Genomic DNA, 23667 nt, shown 5'->3' with positions numbered 1-23667 from the left:
AAATTAATAAAAGAAAGAATAGAGAAAATCAATAAAACCAAAAATTATTTTTCTGAAAAAACTGACAAAATTGACAAACTTGGTAGACCAAGGGAAAAAGAAAGAAGACACAAATGCTTAACATTAAGAATAAGGAGTAACTGCTAACAGGCAAGGCATTTCTTTCTTGGGTTAGTGAAAATCTCCTAAAATTAGATATGGTGAGGGCACCTGGGTGGCTCAGCAGGTGAGCGTCTGCCTCTGGCTCAGGTTGTGATCCCGGGATCCTAAAATTAAGTCCCGCATCAGGCTCCCTGCAGAGAGCTTGCTTCTCCCTCTGCCTATATCTCTGCCTCTCTGTGTGTCTCTCATGAATAAATAAACATCTTTTTTAAAAAATTAGATATGGGAGGCAGGAGAAGATGGCGGAAGAGTAGGGTCCCCAAGTCACCTGTCCCCACCAACTTACCTAGATAACTTTCAAATCATCCTGAAAACCTACTAAGTCGGTCTGAGATTTAAAGAGAGAACAGCTGGAATGCTACAGTGAGAAGAGTTCGCGCTTCTATCAAGGTAGGAAGACGGAAAAAAATAAAGAAATAAAAAAGCATCCAAGGGGGAGGGGCCCCGCGAGGAGCCGGGCTAAGGCCGGTCGGTCGGCGAGAGCCCCCATGACAGGAGAGCCCAGTCTCATAGAAGCAGAAACTTTACCAATCTTCAGGAAGGAAAGGCGCTTGCAGGGAGCTTGGGCAGGATCCCAGGAGGGCAGGGATGCCCTCAGGCTCCCAGGGGCACTAACAGAGGAACTGCGCCCCAGGGGAGAACGCGCCCCACACCACGGGCCCGAGCTCCCTAAAGGGCTAGAGCGCAGGCCGGCGTGCCCTGGAGCAGCCCAGGCGGTGGATGTGGATGGACCTGGAGGGTATTATGCTGAGTGAAGTAAGTCAATCGGAGAAGGACAAACATTATATGGTCTCATTCATTTGGGGAATATAAAAATTAGTGAAAGGGAATAAAGGGGAAAGGAGAGAAAATGAGTGAAAATATCAGTGAGGGTGACAAAACATGAGAGACACCTAACTCTGGGAGATGAACAAAGGATAGTGGAAGGGGAGGTGGGCGGGGGGGGGGGTTGGGGTGACTGGGTGATGGGCATCGAGGGGGGCACTTGGCGGGATGAGCCCTGGGTGTTATGCTATATGTTGGCAAATTGAACTCCAATTAAAAAATTGTTTTTAAAAATTAGATATGGTGATACTTGCACAACTCTGAAGATATAAAAAAACAAATACTGAATTGTACACTTTAAAAGGGTGAGTTTTGTGGTATGTGAATTTTATTTCAATAAAGCTATTATGTTTAGAAGTCTTTAAAAATAGGGGCGCCTGGGTGGTGCAGTCAGTTGGGCATCCCACTCTTGATTTTGGCTCAGGTAGTGATCTCCAGGTAGTGAGACTGAGCCCTGCATTAGGCTTTACACTAGCATGGCATCTGCTTAAGATTTTCTCTCCCTCCCCTGCTGCCCCTCTCCCTACTCTCCCTTTCTCTAAAATAATGTCTTTTTAAAAAAAATTTTTTTTTTAAATGGGGAATTTTTTTATTTTATTTTTTTTTTAATTTTTATGTATTTATGATAGTCACAGAGAGAGAGAGAGAGGCAGAGACACAGGCAGAGGGAGAAGCAGGCTCCATGCACCAGGAGCCCGACGTGGGATTCGATCCCGGGTCTCCAGGATCGCGCCCTGGGCCAAAGGCAGGCGCCAAACCGCTGCGCCACCCAGGGATCCCCAAAAATTTTTAAATAAATAATAAAAAATAAAAACCTATCCATTCTTTTTAATAGCTGCTTAGTATCCCACTATATGAATGTACTGTAATTTATGTAACTAGTCCCCAGTGATTCATTTAGGTTTTTTCCTATCTTTTGCTATAATAAAAAATACTATAATGAATATATTTGCACTCATGTCATTTCATACATTTGCAACGATGTCTGTTGGATAACTTCCTGTGAGTGGAACTTCCAAAGCAAAGGGTATGTGCAATTTTATTTTTAATAGACATTGACAAATTCCCTGAGAGCCTGTATCAATTAACTCTCCACCAGCAATACATGAGAGATCACATAGTGTTACCAAAATTGTGTATGATCTTTACAAACCTAATAGGTGAAAAAGCATTTCAATGCAGTTTTTATTTGCTTTATTCTTATTACAAGTGAGGGTGAACATCTTTTCATATATTTAAAATGGTAATATTTTGGATTTTCTGTGAACTGTCAGTTCATATCCTTTACTATCTCCCTTTTGGGTTGTTGGTTCTTTTATTATTATTGATACCTCTTTATATAATTAAGAAAATTAATCTTTATGATAAGAAATAAATTCAATTTACTTGTCTTTTGACTTTGTTTATGGTGTTTTCCTTCCAAAACAAAATTTTTATGTACATGAATTTATCAATCCTTCCTTTTATAGGTTTTGTATGATATTTAGAAAGGCCATTTCCACTCTAATATTATTTTTTAAGCAACAGATTAGATATTGTTATTGTGGAAAAGCTGGGTGGAAGCTTCATAGAAATTCTCTACTAGTTCTGCAACTTTGTGAGTCTAAAATTATTTACACAATGGATTAACAGACTTGCATATAGTAAAACAAATACACTAAAATGTTATTGGGGAATCTAGGTGGAGTGTATAAGGGTGTCTGCTGTACAATGCTTTCGACTTTTCTGATGTGTCAAGTTTTTATAATAAAATACTGGGATGGGCAGCCCCAGTGGCGCAGCGGTTTGGCGCCGCCTGCAGCCTGGGGTGTGATCCTGGAGGCCCGGAATCAAGTCCCGCGTCGGGCTCCCTGCATGGAGCCTACTTCTCCCTCTCCCTCTGCCTGTGTCTCTGCCTCTCTCTCTCTCTCTCTCTCTGTGTCTATGAATAAATAAATAAGATCTTTAAAAAATAAATAAAAATAAAAAATAAAGATTTAAATAAAATAAAATACTGGGAAAAGAGCTCTAAATATTTCTTCTAGTAATTTCATGTTTGTTTTTTTACATTCAAATTTCTGACTGAGCTGGAACTAATCTTGGTACAGTGTTAAGTTTTTTGTTTTAATTGTTTAAGTTATACAAATAAAATGCAACTTGTTGGATTGGAGAAAATGATCATTTTAAGCCTTAAACCTGGTTCTATGACTTCATTTATAAAATTTAAGTCTTCGGTGCATCTGAAATTTATTCTTTTCTATTCCTACTTGGTAGGAATCATACTATATTTAAAAGTTGATTTTTGGGATGCCTGGGCGGCTCAGTGGTTTAGCACCTGCCTTCCGCCCAGGGCGTGATCCTGGAGTCCTGAGATTAAGTCCCACATCAGGCTCCCTGTGTGGAGCCTGCTTCTCCCTCTGTCTATGCCTCTGCCCCTCCCCCTCTCTCTGTCTCTCATGAATAAATAAATAAAATCTTTTAAAAAATAAAATAAAAGTTGATTTTCATTTCTTTATTCAAACCTAAATCTTCTTTTTTTTGGTTCTTAATAGAGATATGAGTATCTTTTACATTCCATGCTCAAAGGCCACCATTCCATTAAGTTATATCTTATCCTTCTATTTTCCATTTTCCTTAACTTTTCTTTTATGTCTTATTTTCCCAACCCTTAAATACCTTTGGAACTATTTTCTGAATCCTCCCTAAGTTTTCCTAGAAATTGTATTAATCACATAAAAATAATTACTTACAACAAGTTCTAAAACACCATCTACTTCATCAGCATTTTCTATCATAGTGGCTCCAAATCCAAGCTCTCGGATGAACTCAGCTATCATTGGAGGTTGTATAACAGCAGGATTGTATCTTACTTCTGCCTTGCCAGCCATCAGAGCCACAAGTACAGAATATATTCCTAGAAGCATTGATAAGAAAAACAATTGAGATAATATCCTTATAAAAAGAGTAATACTATTAGTTTTTTTTCACTTGTAAAAGGATTAAAGTGAACTTAGAGACATTTATTACTTAACTTTTATATAGTCTTGAACCCAAACAAAACTACTTTGAAAGGGGGCCATGACTTTTTATTATGGAAATTTTCAATTACATATACCCAAAACAGAGAACAACATAATAAACTTGATACAACCATTGCCCAGTTTCAACAATTATCAATAATACTAGGGCTAGGGACACCTAGGTGGCTCAGTCAGTTTTGTAGCTAATTTGATTTCAGCTCAAATCAGGATCTGAGGTCCTGGGATCAAGCCCTACATTAGTCTCTGTGCTCAGTGGGGAGTCTTCTTGAGGATTCTCTCTCTCTCCCTCTCCCTCTGCCTCTCCCACAATTCTCTCTCTCAAATAAATAAATACATCTTTTTAAAAATTACAATTGTGGCTAATCTTGTTTCATCTATATTCCTATCCTTTTACTTCCTGCACTCTACCTCCAATTATTTTGAAGCAAAACCCAGATAACATTTCATATGTAAAAATCTAAATACATATCTCTAAAAGACTCTTCTCTTAAAAAATACCTATAATACCATTATCACATCTAAAATAATTCCTCAATATCACAAAATATACAGGCAGAATTTACATTTCCAGAATTGTCTTGTAATTATTAGTTTATCTAACACAGTTTGTCTTTTTATTTTTTTTATTTTTTTTTCAGTTTGTCTTTTTAAATTGGGATCCAAATAAGACCCATGAATTGCAATAGATTGTAAATGTAAATAATGTAAATAAATGTAAATAATGTAAATAAATGTAAAGCATTTGTAGAAACTAACTTAGAGACCTACAGAAAGGATCTCATGCACTTAAGGAAATCACTGCAGTTACAGCAAAGAATCCAAGAATGTACCAACATGCACATTATAACATAAATAATAGTCATTTCTTACAATTATCAAATATGACTATCTGACACACACTAATATAAAGTATTCTTATTCATAGGGGTAAAAAGTGCCATACTACTTGTCAATAAAACAAAGGAGTTCATTTTATCACAGTTATCCTGTTCTGTAGCACAAGCCTTTTATTAACAACCATCCTACTTCTCTAGGCCAGCTATTGCTGTCATTGCCAGGAAGAAAATTAATTCTGCATAGCAGAAATGTCATCTCTTTCCGGTAATCTATGGCACTTGGTGACTGACAGGGAATGGGGATCAATAGTCCATAGGTCAACTCTGCAGTTTGATAGAAAATAAAATAATAACTTAATAACTTAATATTAACTTAATAATTTTAATAAGAAAACAAAGTACCTATATAATCTAAGTTTTCTATATAAAATGCTTGCATTCTGGGCTCTGTGGATACCAAATAATTCAGAGGATCAGTTCATAGGAAACCATCAGTAATAAGAGTAGGTTATAGAGAAAGTAGGAAAATTTTTTTTTGCTCCAATTGCATGTAATCTATAGCCTAACAGAAAGAGAAGGGAAAATCTGACTCTCAAAGATAGGTTTCATAAGTACATAAATTATGGATAATTTTTAAAACTCTTACTTCAAACTATAATTAGAATTCTATTCATTTTTAGAAATATAATGCAAATTAAACTGAGACAACCAGTGTTACTTAGTTTTTTAAAAAGTAAATATAGTGACCCTAGCTAGGCCAATGGTATTCCTAATGGAGTAAAGAGGTGGTAAAGGGGATAATAAGGAGCAACTGGAAGAATCAATCAGCACAATGGATTTTTTTTAAGGGATTCATGATTGGCATAGGCATTGCTTATCTCATGAAAAGGGCTATTTCTGGATTGCCAAAAAAATAGTTGGTCCTAAAATTAAACAGGAACCTTACAAATTTCCTTTGCTTTCATTTGTTTGTAACCTCCCACCTTTCCTCTTTTAATCATTCAAAGGGCACCTGGGTGGCTCAGTGGTTGAATGTCTGCCTTTGGCTCAGGTCGTGATCCCAGGGTTCTGGGATCAAGTCCCACATCGGGCTCCCATGGGAAGCCTGCTTCTGTCTCTGCCTCTCTCTCTCTCTCTCTCTCTTTCTCTCTCTCTGTCTCTGTCTCTGATGAATAAATAAATAAAATCCTTTTTAAAAAAAGCATGATACAAGCTTCAGCCTCAAATGCATTTTAATTAGATAAAACGGAGACTGAAATGACAGGCAAAAATGACACAATGCAGATAAAGGAATAACTGTATAACATACACTTTGTTATAATTTTCTGGCCTTTATATATAAAGTAACGTATGTGTGTATATGTGTGTATATATACACACATACATATATATATATGGAATATATAAGGCCTTTATATATAAGGCCTGTGGACCACAAGCTTGTATTATTATTACACACTTTGAGTTATTTTCCCACAATAGAAGGGATAAGCTGATATTAATCTTACTTATTTGGCCCTTGTGACTAAGGGCACGTTAAGACACTGGGGCTAGGGCTGCCAAAGTACCAACTTCAGTCTCATTAAACATAACTGTATATCTCTTTATCTCTATAATTAACAAAAATTTTTTTTAAAGATTTTATGTATTCATGAAAGACACACAGAGAGAGGCAGAGACATAGGCAGAGAGAGAAGTAGGCTCCATACAGGGAGCTGGGACACGGGACGTGATCCCAAAACTCTGGGATCACACCCTGGACCGAAGGCAGAGGCTCAACCGCTGAGCCACCCAGGCATCCCTAACAAATCTATTATGTCACAGTGTGAAGCCAATTAATATGAGTGCAAACTTATAACGCAAAACATTTGAGTTTGATTGAATAAAAAAAAAAGGTTTGCTGTAAATTTTCTAAGATTTTGTAACCTAGAGTTAAAATCTGTAGAGAATATTAAGTAACTTTTTAAACATTTTTACTGCAAGCAATGATCAGTGATCAAACTGTTGGAAGAGAATAACATAATTCTAAACAAACTTGGTTCTGGTCTGGTTTTTGGTCCAAGTACATTAATATTGAAACTAATGGACTGTGGTTATTAGGTTTAAGTGTAGTTTTATCAGAAAATTGGTATGTTTCTTAAAATCCATTGCAACCAAGGTCCATAGAGAATAGTAACCTTATATCTTTCCTTCTGCTGTTTTCCTACAAATTTCATTGATATTAAAATGTGATCATGAGGTAAACAAGATAGGAACTTGGGAACTAAGGTAACAAAACACAAAAACTGGCTGTCAGAAAGTCAAAGTTGTCCTGCACATCACTCATACGCAGGACTTCATAAGGCCTTTTGTGGCAAGAACCACAAAAATGGTTGCAAAACACCTAAGAGAACAAAAAGGACAGTCCTCAAATCAATACACAAAATGAGAGGCTTCAAGAGTGTCTCACCTTCTTCTCGTCTTAAATTCCGTTCAATGTTTGCTACACAGGAAGCACAAGTCATACCAGTGACCTGTATGTAACACTTAGATGAAGTCTTTGTCTCCACATCGTGAATTGGTGTCATCATCTTAGTATAAAATTCATTAGTTGAGGTCAAAAGCGGCATTTCCGATGAGGTCTGACCTATTATTACCAATGGCTCATTTATATCTGGTGGACAGGGAAAGATTCTTTTCATTTGAGGTATTCTTCAGTTGCATCCTTGTCATTCATCACAATCCACACCTCTAGACACTGTCAATCCATTCCTTTCAAACCAGCATGGACCTAGAGCTCTCAGCACTGTTATCTTTTACACTTTCCAGAAAGTGACTTTGAATTCCAGTACTGTCCATCCCAGTTCTCTAGAAAACCTGAACCAACTGAATAAACAAAACATTGGTTATACCAAGTTCTTCGGGGCACCTGGGTGGTTCAGTGGATTGAGCGTCTGCCATCAGTTTGGGTCATGATCCCAGGGTCCTGGGATCGAGCCCCACATCAGGCTTCCTGGTCAGGTGGGAGTCTGCTTCACTCCTTCTCTCTGCCCCTCCTCTCTTATGCAGGCTCTCTCTCTCTCAAATAAATAAATAAAATCTTAAAAAATGAACCCAAGTTCTTCTAGCTATTATCTCTACTGCAAACCCCAGGTAGAGAGTAGTTTGTTGATGGATAGCTCTTATTTTTATAATGAATTTTTATTATCATGTTAATGATTTGCATACTGACATTAAAGTAACTCATGATATAGTAAGTAGAACAAAAAGCAATTTATAAAACAGCACTGCAGTATGATGTAATTTTAAAACTTTTTGTGTATATGTATATATGAGACCATACATAAGAAGGTCAAAATATTAATGGTGGCTATTTCTGAGGAATGGGGTTAAGGTAGGAATAGAATGACAGATGAGGGGCACCCGGGTGGCTCACTGGTTGGGCATCTGCCTTTGGCTCAGGGCATGATCCTGAGGTCCTGGATCAAGTCCTGCATCGGGTTCCCACAGGGAGCCTGCTTCTCCCTCTGCCTGTGTCTCTGCCTGTGTGTCTTTCATGAGCAAATAAATAAAATATTTTTTAAAAGAATGAGAGATGAACACATTTTCTCTATAGACACTTCTGTATTGTTTGAATTTTAAACACTAATATATAGTATTTTTTTTTACATTAAAATGTCTTTGTGGACAATAGAAGAAAAGGCAAGGAGTAAGTCTGCAGTAATCTTTGTTCTGTGCAAGGGAATATTTGGGGGGTGCCTTTGTGGCTTAGTCGGTTAAGTGTCCGACTCTTGATTTTGGCTCAGGTCGTGATATCAGGGTCGTGAGACTGAGCCCCATGTCAGACTCTGTATTGGATGTGGAGCCTGCTTAAGATTCTCTTTTCCCCTCTCCCTTCACCCCTCCCCCACAGTGTGTGCAGGCACGCACACACTCTCTCTCTCTCTAAAAAAAATATATAATAAAATAAAAGTAATATTTGGAAAATCCCTCCATACAATATTTATGCACTGTGGAACAATGGAAGCTCCTATCATCCAGAAGATCCCCCGCAGTCTCAGAAAATCTACCGTTCTGTTTGAGTTTATCCCAGCAATATTAATCACCTCCAAGAAGGGAGAAGTTATTCTCTCTAGCACATCCATGCACTTCCAAAGCTAAAGATTTTATACTCTCTTGCAGAGACAAAGACTAAAGGGGTGACGTGGAAATTTTCAGGCACCTAACTTGTTCTTTCTTCCCCTTGGGCAAAAAACTGGTTCAGGTCTATTTGGCTAGCCCATAGAGGAATCCCTGCATCAGGGCTGGTTTTCAGGACGTTAAAGAAGGCATCTTTTGCAAAAACTTTAACCTAACCATTTAACTCATAAATAATGATATAGATTTCCCAAATCAGTATAGTAATAGCTCTTAAATTTTAATGCACATATAATAACCTGGGGGTTTTGTTAAAATGCAGATTCTGGTTCAGTACATTTAAGATGGAACCTGAGATCCTGCATTTCCACCACTCTTCCAGGTGATGGCACTACAGCCAGTTGGGTTACAGCAAAGGACACTAATCACATGGACTAGATACTCAATCCCAAAACTGGTCAGTCTCTGTCTTAAGAAAATCAATTTAGAAAACTATACTAATTCATTCAGATTATGAGAGCATTATTTAGAAGACAGATAGAAAAAGTTACCAAATACTATTGTTATCTTAAAGAATTCAAAAAGGAAGTTCATTTGCCCAAAGGAAATAGCTGTGGCTTTGAAAAAATACATGATTTTAATCCATCCAAGAGCTTACTTCATTCTCTCATAATTACTATAAAGACTTAATTTTGAACTTAGATACTGAAAAAAAAAGTTTATACTGCTAATTACTTTAGGTCCTGTTCCAGAGTAATTCAGGTATTTTAGGTACCAGAGATAACCCATAATACAATCTGCAATTTTCATACTCTGGTAGTATAGTATTAAAATAAGTCATAGAGGTAGTTCCTTTTAGCTACCTTGGCATGACCTCTCAACAAAGATCCATAAAATTGTGCCCTTTACCCCAGTGAGTGTGGCAACCAGAAATGCAAAAGTTTTCATCTTCCACAGAAGCAGTGCAGGTGTTAAAAAGCCACACTGAATTAAAGGACTACTTTTCTTCAATTAGATTTTCTATAGGCTCTAGCAACATGGCCTATGCTTAAGTGAATTCAAAAGGAAGGAAGGTTGACTTTCCTGCACTTGAGGCAACAATCAGAGAAGATTCCAAATATTTCAAGAAAGAGTTTCCAATCTCATCCTCAAAACTGGTGGGATCAGTGTCTGAAGTAATATGAAAAACAAATACATAATCAAATAATAGATTAAAAAGAATTAAGAACATCATTTCTGCAACATACTCTCAGATGATTCAGAAAAAGTGTGTGTGTCTATGTGTCTGTCAACAGATAATTATAAAACAAATGTGATAAAATATTAAAAATGAGGGAATCTGAGAGAAATTGGTAAACAGGAATTTTTTTGTATTTTGCAGCTTTTCTGTAAGTTTGAAATTAAAAATAAAAAGTTACAAAACAGGAAAAGAATTTGAGTATTTTTATGCTTTAATTGGTTAGTGAAGACTTAACTTCATATATTATATATCTTTTTAAGAGAATGATGAGATTAATGATCATGATATAAAGAACCTCCCATGCAAGGGTGGTGCAGTATTTGCAAGTCAATCAATGTGATACATCACATCAACAAAAAAAGGAAAAAAAAAACCATATGATCATTTCAAAAGATGCAGAAAAAGCATGACAAATTACAATATCCATTTATTATAAAATACTCTCAAAAATGTAAGTATAGAGGGAACACACTGCAATGTAATAAATGCTTTATATGAAAAACCCACAGCTAACATCATACTCTATGGTGAAAAACTGAGTTTGTCCCCCTAAGATCAGGAACAAGGATGTCTGTTCTCACTACTTTTATTTAACATAATACTGGAAGTCCTAGCCACAGCAATCAAACAACAAAAAGAAATAAAGGCATCCAAATTGTCAAGGAAGAAATAAAACTTTCACTGTTTGCAGATGACATGATATTACATAGAAAACCTAGAGTCCACCAAAAAACTACTCATAAATGAATTCAGTAAGGTCGCAGGATACAAAATCAAGGTACAGAAATCTGTTGTATTTCTATGGAAAAAAAACCATATGATCATTTCAACAGATGCAGAAAAAGCATGACAAATTACAATATCCGTTTATTATAAAATGAAGCAGCAGAAAAAGAAATTAAGAAAGCAATTCCATTTACAATTGCATCAAAAATAATAAAATACCTAGGAATACACTTAGCCAAAGAGGTAAAAGATCTGTACTCTGAAAACTATAAAACATTGATACTGATGAAAGATATTGAAGACAACACAAAAAAATGGAAAGACATTGCATGCTCATTGATTAAAAGGAAAAATAAGGGCAACCCGGGTGGCTCAGAGGTTTAGCGCCACCTTCAGCCCAGGGTGTGATCCTGGAGACCAGGAATCTAGTCCCAAGTCAGGCTCCCTGCATGGAGCCTGCTTTTCCCTCTGCCTGTGTCTTTGCCTCTGTGTGTGTGTGTGTCTCTCATGAATAAACAAATAAAATATTTTTAAAAAGGAAAAATAATATTAAAATGTCTATTCTACACATCTAATCTAAGCAGTCTACACATTTAATGCAATCCCTACCAAAATGCCAATTAGCATTTTTCACACAACTAGAACAAACAATCCTAAAATTTGTATAGAACCACAAAAGACCCTGAATAGCCAAAGCAATCTTGAAAAAGAAAAACAAAACTGGAGGTATCACAATACCAGACATCAATTTATATTACAAAGTTGTAGAAATCAAAATATTATAGTACTGACACAAAACAATAGAACAAAATAGAAAGCCCAACAACAAATCCAGAATTTATGGTAAATTAATCTTTGACAAAGGCAGCAAGAATATGTAATGGAAAAAAGTCTCTTCATCTGCTGTTGGGAAAACTGGATAGCTACATGCAAAATGAGGAAACTGGACCACTTTGTTACACTATACACAAAAATAAATTTAAAATGGATTAAAGACCTAAGAAGATCTAAATGTGAGACAGGAAACCATCACAATCCTAGAAGAGAATACAGGCAGTAACTTCTTTGACACTGGCCATAGCAACTTTTTTCTAGATATGCCTCCTGAGGCAAGGGAAACAAAAGGAACAATAACTATTGGAAGGACATCAAAAGAAAAGCTTCTGCACAGCAAAGGAAATAACCAACAAAACTAAAAGGCAACCTACTGAATGGGAGAAGTATTTGCAAATGGCATATCCAATAAAGGATTAGTATCCAAAATATATAAAGAACTTATCAAATTCAACACCCAAAAACAAATAATCCAATTTAAAAATGGGCAGAAGACATGAACAGATATATCTCCAAAGAAAACATACAGATGGCCAACAGACACATGAAAAGATGCTTAATATCTGTGATTATCAGAGAAATACAAATCAAAACTACAATGAGATATAACCTCACACCTGTCAGGATGGCTAAAAACAAAAACTCAAGAAACAGCAAGTGTTGGCAAGGAGGTAGGAGAAAAGGAACCCTCTTGCATTGTTGGTGAGAAGGCAAACAAGTGCAGCCACTGTGGAAAATATTATGGAGGTTCTTCAAAAAGTTAAATCTAGAACTACCCTATGATCCAGCAATCACACTACTGGTTATTTACCCAAAGAATATAAAAATACTAATTCAAAGAGATACACGCACCCCAATGTTTACAGCAGTATTATTTACAATAGCCAAATTATGGAAGCAACCCAAGTGTCTATCGATTGATGAATAGACAGAGAAAGTGTCACACACACACACACACACGTATATATACACACATATATGTATATATACACATATACATATGCATACACACATGAACACACAAAGGAATATTATTTAGCCACAAAAAATGAAATATTGCCATTTGCAATAACACAGATGGAGCAAGAGAATATAATGATAAGGGAAATAAGTCAGAGAAAGACAAATACTGTATGATTTCACTAATATATGGAATTTAAGAAACAAATGAGCAAAGGGGCAAAAAAGAGAGAAAGAAATTAAGAAAGATTCTTAATTATAAACCATAAACAGATGGTTACTAAAAGGAGGGTTGGGAGGATGGGTTAAACAGGTGATGGGGATTAAGGAGTGCACTTGTGATGAGCACCCAGTGATGTATGGAATTGATGAATCACTATGTTGTACACCTGAAACTATTGTAACATTGTATGATAACTAAACCTGAATTAAAATTTTTTAAAATAAAATTAAAAAAATAATTCACCAATGAAGAAAAAAACACCTCATATTTCTCTATCTCCTTTAACTTTTACAGCCCACCCAGGATTAGTGTGTCATAAAGACAAATCATGCAGGCCTCTCTCTGTCTGGAAAAGGATTATGGTGATAGGTTGTGAGGCCAGGATCAGCATTGACACTGATATTCAGAAAATGGACAGCCACCATTCTGATGGCATCTTAAACTCTGAATGATCTCTAGCAGAAATACAGAATGCAATCACTTGATATCAACATTTTATCTCAATAATATGGGTCACTGTAGTCACAACTCTATCAGTTCTTTTATGATGACATTCACTGTGCCAAGTTTTTTGTTTGTTTGTTTTTACTTATTCATCATGACCATTAATGTGTTTGTTATGACCCCTAATGGATGTAGGGCACATAACAGGCTCCTGGTAATTATTTGTCAAACAATTCCTGGAGCCCTTGACAATAGTTGGTTAAGGTAAAAGCCATTGTTAATGTTACTGAACATCTTGCATTCATGGATCCTGAGGACTAAGTAGATGATAGACATGGTACAAGAGACTATCAAGTACTCCTGAATTCCACTTATTAGTCTGACCATAATTTCTCCTATTGCTAAAATATTACATATTTGAAGCCATAGGAGGTAGTTGGAAATTTACTTTTACTCTGCTCACATCTGTTATATAGAAACTCTTAAATGCTATCTTATATTATTTAATATTATCATTACATTAAATGAACAGTGTTAATATAGATTTAATTCAGAGAGTTTATTTATGGAGGTCACTGCGGCAAATTATTTATGCCAGTGCTTCTCAAACTTTAATGTGCATATGAATTACCTGGAGAGCTTATTAAAAAAAATAAAATGTAGATTTTTAGTTAATGAGTATGGAGTGAGTCAGAGAGTATAGTTCTAAGAAGCTCCCAGTGATGGCGCTGCTACTGCTGATCTGTGAACAATACTTTAAGCTGCAAAAATACAGACTCAAATGAATAGGATAAATCCCTTTTTTTTTTTGAAGATTTTATTTATTTATTCATGAGAGACACAGAGAGAGGCAGAGACATAGGCAGAAAGAGAAGCAGGCTCCATGCAGGGAGTCCGATGTGAGACTTGACCTCAGGACTCCAGGATCACGCCCTGGGCCGAGGGCAGGCGCTCAACTGCTGATCCACCCATGCATCCCAATAGGATAAATTCTAATTTGGGGGTCCAATCTGAAAGTCTGTAAGGTTCCTACTTACAATAATGCCAGATATTAGATTTTATTTTTTAAAAGTATATCACTTTTATACTATATGTGGTATAAGTTGATATGATTTGAGTTCCTAATTTAAGAAGCACAGGAATATCACAGTGTAAGTAACTTGTCTGATTATTAAGGTAAACTAATTTATGTGGTGTCCATTATGCATCATGTATGCCAAATTATTTTAATATAAACTCTGAAGAATAATTCAACATTATGAGTTAGCAAAATGTGAATCAGTTTCAAATATTGTCATTTTGAAAATTTTTAAAATTATAAGCAATGGGGGCACCTGGGTGGCTCATTTGGTTAAGCACCTGACTCTTGATTTCCACTCAGGTCATAATCTCAGGGTTGTGAGACTGAGCCCCGTGTTAAGCTCCACTCCAACTTCTCCCTCTCCTTCTGCCTCTACTCTCTGCTCACGCTCTCTAAATAAATAAAGTATTAAAAATTGTAAGGAATGATAGATACAACTAAATTTTGCTGAAACCAATTTTATTCATTTTTATGGCTTCCTGATACAGTTTTACTTCAGTATTTCCAACTAAAAATTTTCTTCTGGTTTCATAATTATTTTCTTTTGCAATTAGGGATCTCCCAGGTACTTTGTTCAGACTTTTAGTACCGGAGGCTCTTTAACATTTCAGTATTCTATTTGAATTTTCTAATAAGGAATTATGTGTCTCTTTTTTAGAGCACAAAAACTTTGGTCTTTTGAGATTTTTCTTTATTAAAGTCAGAATTCTAGGTGACAGTGTGAAGTGGTTCAGCCACTTTGGAAATGTATGGAAATTCCTGAAAAAGTTAAACATTCACCCTGTGACCCAGAAATTACAACCCTAGGTATACACTCAAGAGAAAAAAATATATATTCATGTAAAAACTCATACACAAATGTCCTTAGCAGCATTATTCATTAAAAAAGAAGTGGAAACAACCCAAATTTCCATGAACTGATGGGGAAACAAAACAAGGTATATAAATACACATATTTATATATTTATATATTTATATATATATATATACGTATATATTAACTGTAGTTTTAAATTTAGACATTCATATATATATTATATATACTATTTAGCAATAAAAAGAAATGAAATATTGATATATGTTACAAACATAAGATAAACATTTGTGTACCTTGAAAACAATATACTAAATGAAAGAAGTTAGACACAAATGGACAAATATCCTATGGCTCCACTTATATGGTACCTAGAATTGTCAAATTCATAAAGATAAAAAATTGAACAGTAGGGGGATCCCTTGGTGACTCAAGCGGTTTAGCGCCCGCCTCTGGCCCAGGGCATGATCCTGGAGTCCCAGGATTGAGTCCCACATCGGGCTCCCTGCATGGAGCCTGCTTCTCCCTCTACCTGTGTCTCTGCCTCTCTCTCTCTCTCTCTCTCTCCCTCTCTCTCTCTGTGTGTGTGTGTGTGTGTGTGTGTGTGTGGTGAATAAATAAATAAAATCTTTAAAAAGTTGAACAGTAAATAACAAGGGCTAGGGGAGGAGTGGGGGAAATGAGGAGTGACTGCTAATGAGTATAGGTTTCTTCTGGGGTGATGAAAACACCATAAAATTAGATAGTGGTAACAGCTGCAAAACTCTGAATATACTAAGAACTACTGGATTGTATACTTTAAAAGGGTAAATTTTATGGAATGTAAACTACATGTTTACATTAAAAAGTGAGAATTCTATGATTTCCACTATTTGTCATGAATATGAAAAGTAAGAATATTTAGTATGTTTCTGGTTCCTCTTCCAATGACGTTTATCTACCACAATAATTTGAGCATGTGTTTGATATAATTTTTTATGCTTCTCAGTTTTAGTGAGCTTGAAAAAAGAATATAGCTATTTAATATCCTTCATTCTGATCAGAATAGCAAAAGTTAATAACATTATCTGGAAATTAGTTATATTGTTTTTCTATTTTATTTACAGCAAGAAATTTCATTAGAGCATTTCCAATTTAATTGAAGCCTAGGTTCAATTCTAGTTCAAAATAACAAGTTCACATAGGCAAATTCATTGAATATTCATTTTTGGTTTCAGTTCAAGAGCTATCAGGAAATAGACTTTTAGGCAGTTCTAGAGTCAGTTTCATTTGAATGTCTAAATTTAAAACTAAGTTTAAATTCTATTATTTATATCTACCTTTTTTCTTTTCAAAATAGCATTTGCTTCTCTAATAATACATGTATACATATATCCTTGTCACAAAAAACAAAACACATAGGAAAGAAAGTACAATGGAAATAAATATCACCTTTATCCTACTACTCATATAACAACCACTGTTAAAATTTTAGTTCATGTCCTGCCAGGAATTTTATTCACTTATATACATAAACAATATACACATGGCATAAATCCTTATATATGTGTTTATAAAATTTCGATCATACTGAATATAAAGATTTTTAGCTTTTTTTTCATTTAACAAAATATCTCAGACACTTTCCTGTGGCATTAAGTATCAGTATTAAAATACTGTCATTTTTTATAGTTTTATAACATTTCATCATATGGACATATCATGATTTAATGTTTCTAGTTTTTAAATATTACAGATAATTATGCAAACATCCTTATGCATCTTTGTATGCGTTGCTGACTACCTCTAGAGGACTTACTTCGAAAAACTTGAATTGCAGTGCCTATTACTCACTTATTATTGATGAAAGCCAAAGAATCCAAAATAGGAAATACAAAACATTAGAGGAATCTGAGAAAAAAGTGATAATTACCTGACAAGGCAGCATCAAATCCCATGTCTTCTATTGCTTCTCTCAAGGTTTCTGGAGAGGTTAGTAGAGGATCATACTCAACAGTCCCATTGCCATTTGCAAGAGATACTCGTATGGATTTTACACCTTCCTTTTTTGATATGACACCCTCAATAGACTGCACACAAGAATTACAAGTCATGCCATCAATGTTTATTACAGTTTCTTGAGTCAGAGGATGGCTAACTATGTTCAAAGGAATCTTTTGAAGAGGTGAGCTGGAGGGAGAGTTTGAGGTACTCTCAACTTCACTAGCAATACTAACTCTGTATTGTCCTGGTGATATGGCCTCTATTGCTTTTCTCAAGGTTTCTGGAGTGACTAAGCTTGCATCGTACTTTACTATGGCAGATCTATTCTCTAAAGAAACTACTATGCTGCTTACATATTGGAGTGTAGATAAAGCACTTTCAATATTTAACACACATGATTTACAATGCATGCCATCTATAATGAAAGTGACTGTTGAATCACTGGTATAAGATGGACTCCTTTGCTGAGATCCTTCTGAGGATTTGACTGGTGTATTCTTTAGGCGTTCTATATCAATAGCTCCCAATTTCAGGTACTTGGGCTGTTTTTTGATGAAGGCTGGAAAGCCCACAGCTTCAATCTGCTTTTTTATTTCCTCTATTGTTATAAGATGAGGTTGATAAACAATAGTAGCTTCTTGGTTGTCCAGGGAGACTAGTTAATAAAAAGAGAAATATTATATCAATACCACACACAATTGTTTCTCTGTCTTTATTATCATCATCCTTTAAGATATTTCAGTTCTTTTCAGAAAATGTTATTGACAACAGACTGGAAAAAAAAGCAAAAAATATGACCACTATATCTATAGTCTCCAAGTTTCCACATGCCTGAATAGAAATGCATTAGAGGTAGAGAGGACCACATGCATGTTGCAATAAAAACCCTGAAATCCAGGGATGCCTGGGTGGCTCAGTGGTTTAGTGCCTGCCCAGGGCGTGATCCTTGGAGTCCCGGGATAGAGTCCCATGTTGGGCTCCCTGCATGGAGCCTGCTTCTCCCTCTGCCTGTGTCTCTGCCTCTCTCTCTCTCTCTCATGAATAAATAAATAAAATCTTTAAAAAAAAAACCTGAACTCCATGAACTGCCACTCAAGCTACCTTTTTTACTTGTTTAATACTCATGTAATTTTTCATTATAATCATTAACTTTACCCACATCAACCCTGTGAATACCCACATTGTACCCAGACTTCAATGAAACAGTAAGTATTCTAGTCCACTGGGGCCAAAATCCATGCTCAGGTAAAGTAAAAACCTCAAAGACCAAAACAGAAAACTAAGCTCACAAGACAATTAAAAAAATAACACAAGATATATTACCTTTAATTCGCTGAACACCTTGCAGCTTCCCAATTTTTCCTTCAATGGTGCTGGTGCATGAATGGCAGGTCATCCCTTCAATTTTCATCTTCAGCATGACTTCACCTGCTTGAGCCATACTGTAATCTTCACAGGTTCCTGATTTTTTCTCTAGAGTTCTAATATCTAAACTGAGATCTGGAAGCAGCTCTATTATCTGATTGGCATTCACTATAGAAGGGATTAATGTCACCACTATAGTTCTTTGCTGAGGAGAAATTTTAATGTCTGTCACACCCTTGGTCTTGAGCAATGTGTTTTGGATATGATCCCATGGCAGAGCCAGTGAACCAGCAACAGTCAGAAACACAGTATCAGTTAAAACAGGGAGAGGATTAGGATTGTGGAGAACAGCATCAAAGCCCATGTCATCAATAGCTTCCAATAGGGTCTTTGGAGTCTGTAGTTTAGGGTCATAAATAATAGTTGCATTTTTTTCTTCCAGTGAAACCTTTTGGAAGAAAATTTCAAAAGTCCGTTTAATTACATTTCATGGCCTAGAACTTAAAAAATTGCAATCATCATATCACATTCAAGAAGAATGCAACAAATAATTCAACCTGGGAGTTTCTCTATTAGTTCTCTTCTTTACTATTCTCTTTGGAAAGAAACAGAAAATGTTTCCTGTACTTATAGGAATTATAAAATTATATGTAGGTGTATGTGACTCAAGTACTAATTGTGCACTTGAAACATACACATCGACAAACACACCCTAGAATTTCACAACAGAGTATAAACTCCTTCTTACCATCTCCTTTCACAAATTATTCCAATACTTCACACTCTACCAATTCAAAAGATAATAAAAAAAAAAACAGGATCAGTTGCAGAATATAAAAGGTGATATGAAGTTTAAATTTTAAGATGTTCAATTAAGATAACTTTGTTTGGAAGAAAAGATATAAACATGCTAGTTTATGATTAAAGGTAGTACTGTAAGATTTTGTAGCATATATTCCTATAACTTTCTAAGTTACTACAGCCTAATATTACTTTTATTCAAAATAAGAATATGTTTATTGTTTTGCCTGATTCAATGATAAAAATAATGACTGGATTCCTAAAGCTGAGCTACTATATAATTTTACTACTACCATGACTGCATTGCATATCTTTGGCTGACAGCTTACAAAAGTTAATGATACAGTCATACACACAAACACATATGTACAAACACACAACTCCTGGGCTGGGAGTCAGAAGATTTGAGTTCCATAAAAAATTCTCCACTTCGGGCACCTGGGTGGCTCAGTTGGTAGAGCATCTGCCTTTGGCTCAGGTCATGATCACAGGGTCCTGGGATCGAGCCCCATGTCAGGCTCCCTGCTCAGTGGGGAGTCTGCTTCACCCTCTCCCTCTGCCTCTCCTCCTGCTGTGCTCTCTCTCACTCTCTGTCTCCCTCAAATAAATAAAAATCTTTTTAAAAATTCTCCACTTATTAGCCAACCACACTAATTAATTATGACATCTGAAAAATGGGGAAATATACCCTATAGTCTTCTAGGGTTGTTATAAGGATCATATGAGTAAATAAAAAGTAGTTCTTTGCAGCAGTGAGTTAAAGCTAAACACTGAACAACTAATATTTACCAAGCACTTATATGTGCCAGGAACCAGGATTCTCAAGACACAAAGCTGAGCGTGACACAGTCACAGGGAACAAAACTAGAAAAGAAAATACAGAAAACAGACATGTATTCATCCCGGGAATATGGTTCAGAAAAGGCTCCTTAGGGGAGCCTTTTATTATCTCCCTTAGGGGAGATCTTCATGTAAAAGGACAAACAGAAATCAGCAAGGATGCATGAGGGAGGAATTCTAGACAAATGGAAAAAGTAGATAAAGATCATAAGCAAAAGAATTAGGCAACTAATTTATTATGGGGCCCCTTTTATGCCAATAATGGTTTGTAATAGGGAGCTATGAAAAAGTTAAACAAGGGAATGACATGATTGTTTTAGCATTTTAGAGAAGAATCATTTGGGAGACACTGTAGAAGATGTGTGTGGGTGGAATGGAGTGACAGGATGGAAGATCAGTTAAGAGACTACTGCAATTGTAATACTGATACAGAGAAGATGGATATTAAGGCATGAACACTGGGGACAAAGAAAAAGGGGGCATTTCCAACATATATTTGGTGCATTTGCAAGGGCAAGAACTAGTAAGGAGATTATAGAGAATAGAGGAGATGATTACGATGACTTATATGTTTATGGTTTGGGCCAATAGATGGTGTTGTCATTAACTATTATCAGAGAGAGAGGAGGAAAACTGGAGGACGTTAAAAGGAAAACTGGAGGAAGTTAAAAGTGGAGGGAAAAGAAAGATGACAAATTTAGTTTTAGATTCATTGATTTTGAGAGGCAAGAGGGTATTAATGTTCTAAAAGCAGTCAAAATATGGGCATTATTATTATTAATACTATCATTTTGGATTCCTGGTGAAAACCTTTGTTCTATAAATAAAAGCAACCCAAAAATATAATTAAAAATAATTAAGAGTCAGGGCGCCTGGGTGGCTCAGTCAGTTAAGTGTCCGACTCTTGATCTTGGCTTGGGTCTTCATCTCAGGATCATGAGTTGAAGCCCCATATTAGGCTCCATGCTGGGTGTGGAGTCTACTTTAAAAAAAAAAAAGTAACAGAGTAGGAAATCTCACTTTAAAGTGTCAAAAATAGGGATGCCTGGGTGGCTCAGTGGTTGAGCATCTGCCTTTGGCTCAGGTTGTGATCCCAGGGTACAGGGATCAAGTCCCGCATCAGGCTCCCTGCAGTACCACAACAGTCTGCCTATGTCTCTGCTTCTCTCTCTGTGTCTCATGAATACATAAATAAAAATATAAACATTCAGGGGCACCTGGGTAGCTCAGTTGGTTAAGCACCTGCCTTTTGCTCAGGTCATGATCTCAGGGTCCTGGGATTAAACCCCAAGTTGGGCTTCCTGCTCAGTGGGAAGTCTGCTTTTCCCTCCCCCTTTACCCCTCCTCCCAACTCATGCCTGCTCTCTCTCTCTCTCTCAAATAAATAAAGTCTTTAAAAAAAATTTAAACATTTGGGACACCTGGGTGGCTCAGCGGTTGGGCATCTGCCTTTGGCTCGGGATGGGATCCCGGAACAAGATCAAGTCCCACATCGGGCTCCTACATGGAGCCTGCTTTTCCTCCCTCTGCCTGTGTCTCTGCCTCTCTGTGTCTCTCATGAATAAATAAATAAAATCTTAAAAAAACTTAAACTTTCAAGCTAAGGAAGAAGATAGTGAACAGATGAGGGGTAGGGAAGGAAGGGCAGCACAGGGGACTATAGTGTCATGGTTGTGGTGATAGTGAAATGAATCTATGTACATGTGTTAAAATTCACCGAACTAAAAAAAAAAAATAATAGAACTGTATACCAAAGAAGTCAATTTTACTGTATGATAATGGTTTTAAACAAAAAAATTAAGATTAAAAAACTCATTAGTTGTATTAGCTAAATTTCAAGTGTTCAATGGCCAATGTAGCTAAGTGGCTGCAATATGGTACTGGGTCTATATAGAACGTTTCCATCATTGTAGTACATTGCATTGGACCATACTGCTTCAGGCTCTAGTATATTTTATGATAAAGTACCAAACTTTTTTAAAAGGGTGGGAATTTTTCTCTTTATGTTTAAATACACATTATATGGTTTTTTTAAGATTTTATTTATTTATTTATTCATGAGAAAGAGAGAGAGAGGCAGAGACACAAGCAGGCTCCATGGAGGGAGCCCAATGTGGGACTCAATCCCAGGACTCCAGGATCATGCCCTGGGCCAAAGGCAGGCGCTAAACCGCTGAGCCACCCAGGAAACCCTATATCATATCTTTTTAAAAAGATCTGGTTTCAAATAATTTCCACCTCCTCAAAAAATGCTAATTTACCAACATGCCCAATGAGAAACTATTCTTAAAACTGGCTATATAAGCAAACTCACTTTCTCACTACATGGTTTGCTGTAATTTCTACTGCATTAGCTTATATTCTAATTATAATAGGCATAAGGAGATAAGGAAACTAAGTATATAAAATACTACATTAAAAAGTTATATTACAAAAAAAAAAGTTATATTACCCTATGTTGTTTTCATGCTGTAGACTAAAAACATTTCCTCATTTAGTAACTTCTATTTGTGTGTTTTAAAGCTGGCCAACCACCCTTAGCACAAACAAAAATGTTCCCCTTTTGAATAACGTCACTTAACTTTTCCTCTGAATGTTAGATATCTAAGAGTTAGATATCAAAAAGTCATAGAAGAGTTAGATATCAAAAAGACTTTTCAAGCCTAAAGTCTCAAAGGAAACAAAAACAAGCAGCACCTCTGTTTCTTTTAAGAGGAAATTCATATAGTGATTATCACAATACTGTTCTAGATACCAAATCGTTAGGCAGGAAGCTTAAAATAACATTTATTTATTCAACAAATATTTACTAGGTGCTTATTATGTGCCTGGCACTGTGCTAGCTGCTAGGATACAATGGTGAGCCCAGAAACTGCTGGTAGCAATATGATTCTGGGTCAGCTTAACCCTTTCACATTAACCCTACCAACAGATATCACCTCCACCTATTCACCACGTTATTCCAAAGTTTCATCAGCCTGTCTTGTTCTCTCAATCTTTCATTAAGAGCCAATGCTGTTAATTACACTACTAGGAATTTACCCCAAATATACAAATGTAGTGATCCAAAGGGGCACCTGCACCCCAATGTTTATAGCAGCAATGTCCACAATAGCCAAACTTTGGAAAGAACGGAGATGTCCATTAACAGATGCAGTGGAAAAAAAAAACAGTGGAAAACAAAACAGTGGAAAAAACAACAGTGGAAAAAAAGTGGAAAAACAGTGGAAACAAAAAACAGTGGAAAAAAAAACAGATGAGTGGATAAAGATGTGACATATATACACACATACAATGGAGTATTACTCAACCATCAGGAGGATAAGATCTTACCACTTACATCAACATGGATGGAACTGAGTATTATGCTGAGAAATTAAATAAGTCAATCAGAGAA

At 36.1% G+C, this 23667-nt stretch overlaps 1 protein-coding gene across 7 annotated transcripts in view; it reads right to left on the bottom strand.

Moving 5' to 3' along the window:
* ATP7A (ATPase copper transporting alpha) overlaps positions 1-23667 on the bottom strand; it is a 153518-nt gene that overhangs the window by 56779 nt on the left and 73072 nt on the right. For 6 of the 7 annotated variants that reach the window (XM_041741458.1, XM_041741456.1, XM_041741455.1 and 3 more), the window contains 4 exons: positions 18588-19077; positions 17194-17919; positions 7293-7496; positions 3717-3880 (listed from right to left, as the gene is read on the bottom strand). In XM_041741458.1, the coding sequence (XP_041597392.1) occupies positions 3717-3880; positions 7293-7496; positions 17194-17919; positions 18588-19077 (1584 nt within the window). The remainder of the gene's footprint in view (positions 1-3716; positions 3881-7292; positions 7497-17193; positions 17920-18587; positions 19078-23667) is intronic. The other variant, XM_041741459.1, reaches the window with a different exon arrangement.

Source organism: Vulpes lagopus, chromosome X (assembly GCF_018345385.1).
Source record: "Vulpes lagopus strain Blue_001 chromosome X, ASM1834538v1, whole genome shotgun sequence".
In the NCBI taxonomy this organism is placed as follows: domain Eukaryota; kingdom Metazoa; phylum Chordata; class Mammalia; order Carnivora; family Canidae; genus Vulpes; species Vulpes lagopus.
The sequence above is the reverse complement of the archived record's forward strand: the minus strand, read 5'-3'. Positions and strand labels throughout refer to the sequence as shown.